This window comes from Nipponia nippon, unplaced genomic scaffold (assembly GCF_047370975.1).
Source record: "Nipponia nippon isolate SJK-2023a ecotype South Korea unplaced genomic scaffold, ASM4737097v1 scaffold_5, whole genome shotgun sequence".
Taxonomy (NCBI): domain Eukaryota; kingdom Metazoa; phylum Chordata; class Aves; order Pelecaniformes; family Threskiornithidae; genus Nipponia; species Nipponia nippon.
In genome coordinates this window covers 12266032-12278603 of record NW_028262369.1, presented here as the reverse complement: position 1 = coordinate 12278603, position 12572 = coordinate 12266032, and the positions used below count along the sequence as shown (strand labels likewise).

General features: G+C 45.2%; 1 protein-coding gene across 1 annotated transcript; it reads right to left on the bottom strand.

The window, feature by feature from the left end:
• Positions 1-5136: 5136 nt before the first annotated feature.
• On the bottom strand, positions 5137-12572 carry LOC104015209 (cytochrome P450 2K4). The gene is made up of 9 exons (XM_087734747.1): positions 12375-12572; positions 10003-10165; positions 9656-9805; positions 9209-9369; positions 7777-7950; positions 7102-7240; positions 6359-6546; positions 5716-5857; positions 5137-5324 (listed from the first exon to the last, which is right to left on the bottom strand). Exons 1-9 carry the CDS (start codon positions 12570-12572, stop codon positions 5137-5139), a joined length of 1503 nt encoding a protein of 500 aa, XP_087590873.1.

Genomic DNA, 12572 nt, shown 5'->3' with positions numbered 1-12572 from the left:
TATCCCTGGGGGTTGTAGCCCATAAACTTCTTCATAAAGTCGGCTCGGAACTGCCCAGAAGGGATGTGATTTCAGACTTTGTGTCTGAAGTAGAGGACATGCAATAGCTAGCCATGGAAAATTAGCTTGGATCAAGTGATCATGAGTGGATTCATAGGTGGAGTGGAAAGACAAAATTAGATTTGAAACTTCTGGGAGTTTTCTTCATTTTGCAAGAGCAGCTTCTAAGAGATAGAGGGAAGAAGTTAATGAAGTTAATGAAGTCAGCTGACCTGGCAGGCTTCAGAAGGGGAACAAGACAGGAGAATGAATTAAGTCAAAGATATGAAACACCTGGAGCTTGCATCCCTCACAAAGGTTTAAACCTTGTACAGAAGGAATTGAGATCTACCTGGTTGAATACTGGCTTTCAGGAGGATATTGGGAATAAACAGCCAATGGAATCAGATTGTTCAGGGAAGAAAGAGCTGTCTTAAATGATCAGGAAGCACAAGGCTAAAGGTACATTTATCCAAAGGTGAGATCATATACAGGCTATTAGTCAGCAAATATAGGTCCTCAGCCTGGCAAATGTAAAGAAGGCAGGGAAGGAAGTGGACCTAATGTGAAGGAGGGCACAGCTATGGTTAGCACGGTCCCAAAGCAAATGGCTGCTTGGTTGCATGCTGGAGCTGCCTGCGTGGTGTGGAGATGTTACAGCACAGCAGCTGCCCAGAAGCAGAAGCAAGTGTGTTGCAACATTTCTGGGATTATTTTTTTTTATTAGTTTCCAAGAAATGGGCTGGAGGCAACGGTTTCCTCCAGAGCATGCCCAGGATGACTCAACCCTGCCTGCTCAAGTGAGCAAAGAGGCAGAAGGGCTGTAAAGACAGGCAAGAAGGATGAGGGCTGGCACAGGGTGCCGAATGTGGGCACTGCGATGAGAACTTGTGATGGCACGTGCTCTGTGCCCTGTGTAAAATGTTTGTTCCTGCAGGGTTTTGTTTGACTGGCAGCACCCTGCAGCGCAACAGTTACATGTTGCTGCCGCTCACCTTTTATTTCATCCTTGCCCTGGGAGCTGCTGAAATCATAAAAAGGCCTTTCAGAAAAAGACTTAATTTATCTCTGAAAAGCTGGGGGGGAGTGTATGGGGTTTTTTTAAACCAGGCTCTGAGTGCAATGCATTAAAATGACAAAGGTAAGTCAACCTCTTGCGATGACAAGAAATTCCTGTCTCAGTAATGTGTCTGGTACGTGTTTCGCTCCGGAGCCGCGCTGCTACGTGATCCCCTGCCTGAGCACACAGAGCTGAGCACAAAACACCTGCCAGGCACTGACACTGCTCCGGGTGCATTCCTAGGGCAGCCAGGCTCCTCAGGGTGCAGCCGGGTTGTCCTCGGTCCCTCGTGGCCACGAGGCAATCCCCTGCCACAGCATGTGAACCAGGTGGTGTTGGTGAGGATGTGGAGCATGGGCATCATCCAACAACCCCCAAGCACAGCCACTGTGCTGCCAGTTAGCCAGCCTGGGGAGAGCCAGCCAGTAAAGCACCAGCCCTGCATCCTTTAAATGAACTTAAATCCCCCAAAATCTCGGTGCCTTCCCTGCCAGTCCCATTCTTGACCAGCAGTACATCCAGGACTGCAGCCTCAGATAACTCCTGCTGGCATTTACTGTGACAAGTTCCTTTTAAGCAAGGACAGGAGCCACAGGAATCACTGTAAGAGGCCACATTAAAGAGGCATCCAGAGCCACGTCCTGTCTCAGACAGCAGCCAGACCCAGGTGCCATGGGAACTCCGAGGGCACTGTAAGATAATGTATTCCATGGCCAAGAAAATGTTTTTTCCTGGTCTTGTTTGGAGTCTAGTGTTTATGTTGAAGTACATGGAGTTGCATCCCTTCTCCAGTGTTAAAAGGCTGTAGCAGGCATAAAAATCTATTTCCTTCTATTAGTTTAAATTTACTGCCATTCACTTTAATTTTCCATTTTGCCTCTGTGATGAGAAAAGGTTGATGGAAACAGATGACTCATTTTCTATGTAAGGACATTGCATGGCCTTACTCTTCCTACTTCTTTTCTCCATCTCCACTTTAAGGCAAATAACCAAATCTTCCAAGCCAGTATGCATGTGAAGGGTTTTCCTTCTCCATCATCATTTTTTTCTCCTCCTGTCCTAACTTCTCCTAAAGTCAGCATATCCTTTTGGAAATGTGGTATCTGGAGCATAATACTGTCTCAACTGCTTGTCTGTCTCCCTGGGACCAATGCAAGAAAAAGCCTTGCATGATGTCTTAAGTGCTTTGGGAATCTGGGAATCCCTAATTCACCAAATAGTGAGTTCTGAAAATTGTTCCTCTAAGACCTGTAAGTCAGCAAGGATACAACCCCAAGTGTAGACTTGCTAACAAAGCTCCAAGGTCCCAGGTTTCTTATATAATTAAATTAACGCGCATCAACACATGGACTGTGCATATGATTTTGATAGGAGATACTTCTGAAGGGGACAATTATTTAAGTATTAAAAAGACCTTTTCAGTTGTGATTTTGTGGAGTTAGAAATTCAATCATTTCCTTTGAGCTGTTTGTGGCTATGAGTATTGCTCACTCTTTGCATTGTTAAACATCTTCAGGCCACGTGTTGCCCAGGGATCCCTGTGCTCACCTCTCTAATGTGGGTGTATTAAAGGTGATGCAGCCCAACTTTATAATTTTGACCCAAAATCAGTTTCATCCTGCAACACCAGATCAACAGCAACAGAGCAAAATATTTATTTATATCAGGCTTGCAGTAGTTAGACTGCAAATAGATTAACAGCGAACCAAATGTAAGCAAGTGTAGCAGCAAAGGCTTTCTTGTTACATAGCTTGTTAAGCAGACTCCTTGAGGTATATCCAGAAGCTGGAGCTGGCCCCATGGTACAATGCGCATACAAGTGCAATACTGGTACAAATACAAGGCACAGTACAACTATTAGAGTGTTGCCTTTAGTCGCATGAACTAAAGCTAGTGAGAAGAGCTGGTGTCTTGGCCAAACAAAGACTGCCCTACTTTGTCATCCCTTTGTATTCTCTTCCTCCTTTCTTTCCTTCCATTTGCAGCACAGATCAGCTTTAGAAGACACCAACTTTAGTTTTATGCTATAGATTTACCATAACCTCTCCCTCAGCCTCTGTAATTTTCTGTTTCTCCCTTTTTTCTTCATCCTAACCTGCCTTTCCTGCCTCCAACCCAACACAAAAGCATCTTCAGTGACTCACTGCTCCCTAAGTCACATGTGGTTTACTGCCTGTTTCACAGCACATGAAGAAGCCTCCTCTCTTGTACCTGCACCACCATTCAGATTTCACACATGTATCACGCTTCCCTCAATGAGTGTAGCCTTGCAGGTACAGTTAGTTGTTCCTACTCCTAAATGGCTGCTACATGAAATAAATCATTATTTGTAGTAATCAAACAGCTGCTCTAGGACAGCCGCAGTCTCTGGGGTGTCACCAGCTTTCTACAGAGACCCCCATATGACAAGTTAATGGTACAGGTGAGCGACTTGGTAATAAAGTCTAACCTGCTTCTCCTTCCAGACTCTATTACCAGTTTTACATCTATTTTCACAGCGACTACATTCAAAATCCTATTAGCCTTGACAGTGATGCAGGATCTCTGCCGGCAGAACATGAGCATTATCAGCTCTGAATTTGTAACTTCAGTTCCTACCTAAGTGGCCAAAGCAATTCTGCAAGCACCAAAATTTTGCTTGCAGTTCTTACTGTGATGGCCCTATGCCTGCTGTGTACTGAGCACATACAACTTCCATGGGAGGCGGTGGCAGTGGTATTTGCTCAGCAGTGCAGGCTGATCTGTTACCCTGCCAGGAGACCTTGCTGCCTATCCCTGACACAAGGAACGTCTGGAGAGGAAGGCAGTTTGAAATGCCAGTGGCTATGTATCTGGTGTAGAGCTGAAGACAGACAGAAACATTTTCTAAAGAGTTTAAGCCCCATTTTCAGTCAAATGGAAAATATTGTCCCTATTCATCCCAACACACCTGATACATGAGACTGAAGTTTGAATTAGGAGCCTGTTCACCCTGCAGTCAATGGAGGGAGTGAGCAATTCAGACCTTACGGCTGTTGAATCATCATCCACTGAAGGATCCTCTCTCTCTCTGTGGAGGGTAGAGAGGATCTAGAGAGCAACTACAGCTCCTAAGGTGCAAGCGAAGAGGGCTGAGCCTCTCTCAGCTCTCTGATGGGAGCATGGCAGTCCTGCTGCCTGGCCCCATGCTGCATCGCCCTCATGCTGCCTCAGGCTTGTCTCCAGCTTTAGCCACGCTGATTCAGAAACTGTTCACTTTCTGTGGCTGGTCATTTTCTGCCAGTTTAGGGGTCTAAGCTGGCCCAGTAAGGGATCGGACAAGTGCCAGAGCCAGCATGAAGCCAGGAGAGGTGAGGGAGTGGTAGAAATGCCTTTCTTAGCAGCAGCAGGAAGCTGCTAGATTGGCCCTGTCATAAATAGGCTTTTCAGCATAAAGTGCCTAGTGTGAGTTGGAATGAACCCACTTCCCAAACCACTTAGATGTTTTCTGATAACTGTCCCATGCCTGACTCTTGGCATCAGCCCATGTTACACCCTAGTGTCTGGGACTCTGTAATAAAGATAAGGCAGGTTGTATCGCACAATGGAAGCTCAGTCTGAGGCTCAGCTCAACAACCGTCCTGGGGAGATTTCTAGATCCATGAAGTGTCTGTTGTCTCCAGCTGGGCCATTGCTAATCAATTCTGCTATAGAGCTTGGACTTTGGGCTGAGAAATTCTCCATGGAGGCTCTCAGAGGAGAGCCTCTGATGGGTTACGTCTATAGAGGAGGCTTGAAACCATTTCATGCTTTCAAACAGCCCTGAAAGCTGCATCTCTGATGTGCTGTTCCAGGAATGAAGCACACTGTTTCTGAGAGCAGTACTCAGGGGTGACTGAAGGGTTTGCATTATGCAGACACCGCAAGAGCTCTTGGAAAGAATTGCATGAACGAGAGAAAAATAGCAATATCCAGTGTCTTCCTTCCCCTAAAGCTCAGGTATAGACAGCTTTTTTCCCCTGTAACTAGACTTGCTTTCAAGCTTGAAGTGTTCACTACTCTAACTCTACATCACTTGATCATTCATAGGGCACAGCACAAACCAGGTGAGGCATGGGGTTCAAGGTAAAGCCAACATCAGCAGTGAGATCTAGGTCTGACTTGTCCACTCCTGGAGGGGTTTGGAAAATAAATTTGCGGAGCAAGCCTGCAAAGAAGAGGAACAGCTCCATTCTGGCCAGTCCTTCTCCAACACAAGCCCTTCGTCCTGAAAACAACCAGGAGAGAAGTAAATGATCAGCATTGTAACTGTTATTGTTGATGTCTGAGATCGTCTAAACTGGATGTACAGTCTGTAAGAGCAGGCTGCTGAGGTAGAAAATTTTTCCTTCCTTCTCTCTGTATATTAGAGGTGCTACTGACTTGTCTCAAGCCACACAGAAGCCTGCAGGTATGTGAAATTATTCAGTGACTGTGGGTAAATCAGTGTCTCCCAGATCTCCCAAAGAAGAGGTGGTTCCTAAAGCAATGGTGGACAGGAGAAATGACCAGAAATCCCTTCTCCTGTATTCTGTGTGCCTGACTTTCATACTTTCCTGGAATCAGGGGGAACTGTGCCATTAGCCTAGCCCCAGGTGGCGCACACACCCCCCTCTCACCTATGGAGAATGGAATAAATGCCTCTCTCCTAATGAAGTTCCCATCAGCATCCAGGAAGTGCGAAGGGTTGAACTGATACGGGGTTTTCCAGTGTAACTCGTCATTCAGAGCGGAGGTCAGCAGCGGAATAATCTCTGTACCCTGAAAGGGATCAAAGAAAGCCATGGAGGTGTTTGGAGCAGACCACCTTCCTAGTTGAGCTGGGCTGCTTTCTTTTTTCTAATGTGAAGAGGCAAGTAAGACTGAGCCACGGTAAACAGAGCTGGGGGATGCTTCCCTGCCTCACTGTGGCTCTGCCTGTTATCCATGGCTGCTGCTCTCTTTTTGGACCACAAAACATTCCTTTCTTACAGAACCAGATCTTTCAAGAAAGATGCTGAAGTAGAGGTTCCACATTTGGCATAAGAGATTCAAACCAGTGTGATTTAATTAAACTGTCTGGTTATTCTGGATTCAAACAGCTGTAACAAACCACAGGCCAGTACATGTTTATAACAGCTATCCTGGATCCAAGAAAAAGGATTGCATCATAGATTAAACCACACTCATGGTGTCTTCAGATTTTTATATTTTTCTTCTTGCCTGCTTTAAACAAAAGTGTAAGGAATCCGCGCAGTGTAAGCTGCTAGCCTCAAAGCTCACCTTAGGAATCACATAGCCTTGGAAATTCACATCAGTAGGAGTTGATCGTGATACACCCATTGGGACAATGTTGGCAAACCTTTGTATTTCATGTATCACTGCATCTGTATAAGGCATTTTTTTCCGGTCCTCCAACTTAGGCAGCTCTCCTGGTTCAATGACCTGGTTCATTTCTTCCTGAATCTTTCCTTGGAGGGAGGAAAGGATTAAGAAGCTGATATCCCTCTTATCTTGCAATTGAAATGGCCTGCAGTTTGGCCAGGATGAAGAAAAGGGAAAACTTTGAGGGGGTATTTGGGAAGAGCAGAAGTGGGTAAGTCAGGGCATGGCATGGTTCTTTCAGGTTTGTTGTTGAGCCAAGGGAGCTTGAACAGAGTCACTACAGTACATCCCATGCCTGATTCTGATTACACACTGTTGTAACCCCATAGCCTTCAACAGAAACCAGATCAGAATCAGCTCCTGAGGAGACCTTTACTGACGTAAGCCCATAGCCTGCAGGAGAATAACGATGGGGGAGCTTTAGTGTAACTGTAGCCTGGCCCTTAGCCTGTCCCACTTGGCTGGGCTGGTTTATTGCAATCCAGCTGAATAAAATTCCTTTGTAAAGTCAACGGTTGTTATCTCTCTCAGAGTACTCAGAATAATTACTCTAGACAACACTGAATGAGTTCCACTCCCTTCCACAACTAAAGCCTTAAGCATGCAACAGCGTACTGTACAAGAGAACTTCTCAGCCTTACTCTGAATTTCTGGGTATTTCATCATCAGAAGAAGACCCCAGCGCACAGTTGTAGAAGTAGTCTCAGTCCCAGCGGCAAAGAGGTCCAGGGTTGAAAACAACAGGCTTTCATTGTTGAACATAGTGTGGGGTTTCTTTGACTCCTTCAAAACATATAGGTAATGGCCATAAGTTCCACAGCAAGTGATACCAATATGTGACTGTGTTGCCACCACTTTTATCTGCATTTTAGCTTTTTGTGACTCTATATGCTCTGGGAAACTACATGTTTAGTATTTTAGCATTAGGGCCTAAGCTATATGGAATTTGTTTGGTCCCAAGCGTATGTGCAATCCCCAGGTCCAGATATTAGGTTAGTTGGAATTTAGTTACTGCAATGAAGTTTATCACTCTACCATTCTTGCAGGAAGGTTTGGGATGATCTCCACCTTATGTGTGCTGGATGGTAACTTACTTCACCCGCATGGGACATCTTGACAACTAGATCCCTCTAACCAGCAGTTTCAGTGGAGCTATGGAATGAGTACAGCTCAGCTCACTGTGAGTATGAGCTTTGATACATTCTGCTCACTGCAGTTCTGTTTCCATTCACTCCCAGTCCCTGACAGATGGTCAGTCCTAATAATAAGTCAGAGCTAAGAGAATAGAAAGACTCTGAGACTCAGCTTTAGAGTACCTGTTGTTGCTTCATCAGAAAGGCGTCAACAAAGCCTGTTAAGTTATTTTCATTAAACTCTTCTTTGTGTTCCTGGAAGAGCTTCTGGAGAAATGCATTCAGTTCACTGACATTTTGTAGCACAGTCTTGGAAGCTCCAGAGAGAAATCCAAGGGATGGGTAGAAATTATATAACTGTGGAGCAAGAGAAGTCTTACTGATAATTGTCATTTTGAACACATACTGGTATCTCAAATCACACTGCTGGTCCGTTGTCCCATGCCCTGACATTTCAGGCTGTAATTCCCCCACATTCGCCCATACAGTCCAAGCAGCTATGAATTGCTGCAGAAATAGACTATTCTCTCTGTTATACCCCTGCATGAGTCCTTGCCACGACTTTTGGGAGACTCACCAGCTTAATCTTCCAGAGCTTCCAGCTGTGTAGGTGGTCGGACAGAAGGTCTCAAATGTGAAAGATGGGAATGTGAGCATTGTACTTATTGCAGGGAAAGCCCTCACGTGTGTCACATCTTATGGCAGCAGAAGGGACTTGAACTGGCCACCTCCACAGACAGACAATATTGCTGTGTCAACACGGTGCTTTCCAAGCCAATTATCTCAGGCACAGCACTGAGCTAACCCAACTACCCTGTTCTTAGGAGCTGGACTGAGCACAGCATTGCAGTATGTCATATGGACACATGTGCTGCCAGGAGAAAGGAGGGGTCTAACCCCCATCATCCCACGGGAGGTGTGCACATCTTCAAGGAGACCACTAGCTGCCCTGCCAGACAATTAAACAAACACCCACTGTTAGCTGTTAGCTGGTGCCTCGTCCTGGGAGACTGTCTGTACGCAGTGTGTAACTCTGACCTGTGCTCAGGTGGTGTTTTTTGGGTTTAGCTAGTCTGGAATTACAGCCAGCCACAGACCTCAGTGCGGCTCAGAAAGATGACTCCACTGGTATTCAAAGCAGAAGCTTTGTGTCAGGAAGGAATGGGCTTATATCAGCTGTTAGTTTGCTAAGATTGAGTTTCAGCAGCCAAAACAAAAGAAAAAGAAGTTTGTCAAACCTGGTTCTAGGGAGGCAGAACTAAGATAGTTACTGAATGCATAATACATGGAGGCAGATTTGAGATGGCATTTCAGGGCCAGTCTCTGATATGAGAGATGTATCGTGCTTCTGCTCTTCAAAGAGGGTAAAATGGTTCCTTTTGTAAAGACTTTGGGTTTTTTCCTTTGTTAATAAGCTTCACAGATTAAGCCCAGGGGCCTGGGAATCTGTGCATTGTGGATACAGAACCGCAGATGTGTTCCGTACAGGCTGGCTGGCTGATAATGTTGATGTTCTCGCCTCAAGAAGCAAGATGTGGGAGGCCTGGAGGACAAACACGGGGAACCGGATATCCTCAAAAAAGCTAAAAGACAAAACGTAAAATCAAGCTCTTACCAGCACCATAGGGGAGCCCAACAGCTTAGTATTTTCATTTAACAGCTTCAGCAAAGTTAGAAATACAGGGTCATCATATTCAAACCTCTCTCCAAACAATATCGAGCAGATGACATTGGATACAGCATTGTTGAGTATCATCTTTGTATCAAATGGTTTCCCTGTATTTCAAGCAATGAAAACAAATGATAATGTGAGTATGCCCCTGTCGGTCTGGTTTCCTATGGAAATGTAGTCCTGAGCTCCCAAAGACAAAACTTATTCACCACCCAAAATGCATAGCAGGGAACTTAGGTTCAATGTTTTAAGGTCTCAGTTTAATAACCTACTTCAGCATATGCTGAACTTTAACCATGAGATATCATTTGCTCAGAGTTAAACTTTCATTAATCTTTATTGTTCCACTAGACATGTTTTCCGTCTCTGGATGAAAGTCTTGACACTCACCATGATAGGATTCAAAATATTTGATAAGGGAATTTACTTCCTCCAGGATTCGGATCTCAATGGTTCTCTTTCCCATTCCAAAATCTCGCAGTGTGGACAAGGTGAATCTTCTCATAGTTTTCCATAGCTCTCCATGGCTGAATGCTATGCCTAAAATAAAGGTGTAACATCCTTATGTTACCTGTGGTTAATAAACGTTTGTAAGGCCTTCTTACACACTGGTACCAAAGCTGCTTGATATGCTGTTATATAAACAAAAAGCAATCTGTAAGAGGATATTCTCCTGCTGTAAGAATATAATGACCATAGACAAACTCCAAAAACTAACCAACCAAAAGGCCACTTACCATTTCCTTGTGTCATTTTCCTAAATATGGGTATTTCTGCCCTCTCTCCAAATTCTTCAGCGTGATTTAAAAGAGCTTCTTTGATGGTTTCATATCCAGCCAGTACCACAGCTTTCCTGGGTCCAAAATGCACAGTGAAGACGTTGCCATATATCTTGGAGAGCTGTCAAGGTGAATGAGTATGTTCATTCAAGACCAGATCTGGACCCAAATGCTAGCACTAACCACCCTGGGTGGTTTCTAGCCCGAAAGGAGCCTCACAGCCCTGCCTGAAGTCCCCAGGTGCTGCTGTAATGCAACTAATGAGCAACAGCTATCAACTGCCAGCATCTCTGCTTGCACCCTGTTTGCACAACAAGGTGTCTGCTATCACTGCTCCTATCAGAGGAGAAGTCAATAAAATTCCATTGCATTCCTGTGGTGTTCTGCAGTAACAGGTCAGTGTAGCGATACCACCATTCGGAGGCTGCTTAGAAAATGCTGTAGCAGGCAGGCCTGTTTATTTTAATGCTGTTGACCTGAGGCAAGCACGCGTGCACACATCTTTGAGGCTGAAGCCACAAACACTACAAAAACAAAGCTCAACAATAACTCTTTCTTTCAGGACAGCACTTGTCTCTAATTACGGCAAGGTGGGTAGTGTTGCAGTCATTGCAAAATTATTTGTTGGCCACCAGAAACTTGAATCCAACTAGGAAGCATATTCTTGTAGATAATGTCACTGGAGCTCTAGGCTTTTATAGCAAATAAAGTATGAATCATCTGTTACACAGAAGGGTGGCTTTGACAATGTAATCATTCACTCGGTGTTTTAGACTTCGTTTAAACACACTGCAAGCCATCCGCTCCAAATGTCTTCTTGTTTCCGATGTGCCTGGGTTACCATTTGCTATGCATTAGATACATACCGAAAATTGAATTTCAGATTAGAAGCAGCTCCTGTTATTACACCAGACAAATTGAATTTGTTTTCATCAAATGGTGGTTTGACGGCTTGGGAGATAACATTAACACTGGTTCTTCCCTCCCTGGCAGCTCACAGAGTGCGTGGCAGAGCCAGGGGCAGGGAATCACAGCCTCCTCCCAGCCTTCCTTTGGTCATTTGTTTGCATTGGTACTTCTTGGCATCAATGCTGTTTTTTCTCAGCAACACAAGTATTGGATGTGGCAGGCCTGAAAGCCTGAAGAAAGCTGTTTGGCAGCTTATAGGAAATGAGTCTCGTGCCTTCGCGTGACATTTGTATCACAAAATGCCCCAGTACCACCAAAAACAGTGGATCTTCCATACTGGCACCCTCAAACATACCTATGATCAGATGGGAGCTCAGGACCAGAAGCCCATCAAAACTGTGCTCTGCACAATCCTCTGCACCGTAAGTCAAGCCAGATGAACACTGTGTCACTGCCATAGGAATTCTGTACTTTTGCAGTGCATGATGCCCTTCTTCTGCGACTAACTGGAGAATTTTGGTGTCCGCCCTGCCCTTTCAGGTGGGCTGATGGAATTCACTGGGGACTGGGCTTCCCCTGTCATAGTGTCCAGTAAACACACACACAGGGTATGGACAGGTCACTCACGGCACCTCAACCATCTCTACAGCAACCAGAAGAAATCTGAATTCACACTGAATTGTCCCCACCTCCCTACGGGAGCACAGCAGATACTTTCTGAAACAAACATTGCACCTGGCTTTAGAATATTTAAGTCTTTTTTCTCTCTTTTAGAAATAAAATTATCCATGGAGCTGCATAGAAAAAACTGTTTACCTAGACATATAAAAGCCATGCATCAAGTCTTAAGTAACCCTGGTCAGTGTGTGTGCAGGGGAAGGGTTGGGGAGGCAGAGCTGAGCTTTCCATTGCAGGGATATAATTAGCTTTGGAAATAAATGTGCATATGACCCCATTTCCTCTGCTGTGGGGCTGATACCCTTCGTTCGTTCGTTCGTTCGTTCCTTCCTTCCTTCCTTCCTTCCTTCTTCCTTCCGTCCTTTCTTCTGTACTGTCAGTGGGAGAGGTCTGTCTGCAGTGAGACATGGCTTGATGGCAAATGGCACTGATCTGTCAGCAGACTGGCCCAGCTCAAGTCTTCTACCTGCGGCCTCTGAGGGGCTTGAAATACCAACAATATTGCTCATTGCAAGGGGTGGGGGTCTACGCTTGTGTGTGTATGAAGGAATGAGTGTGTGTATTATATTCATCTATATAAATACATGTATATGTGTGTATAGCTCTGAAGGTAAAGTCACTCTGCCAGTCTGCCTATATGCCAAATATCTCATTTCTGCCCTCCACACAATGCAAACACAATTGCATCTCCATCTCCCTAGCTGCATTTCTCGCTTCAGGAATTGCACATTTTCAGACCCTACCTCTGTCAGCGACTGGAACGGCTTTTTCAGGTCCACCACATTCAAGTTTCCGATCAGAGGAAGAGGTCGTGGCCCAGGAGGCAAACTGCAAACCGGCTTCTTCAAGCTGGTAAGGAAATAAAGGAGAGCGACCAGCCCTGCTGCCCAACAGAGCAGCGAGCTAGAGCCCATGTACTGCAGCAAACTCTGCATGGCCAT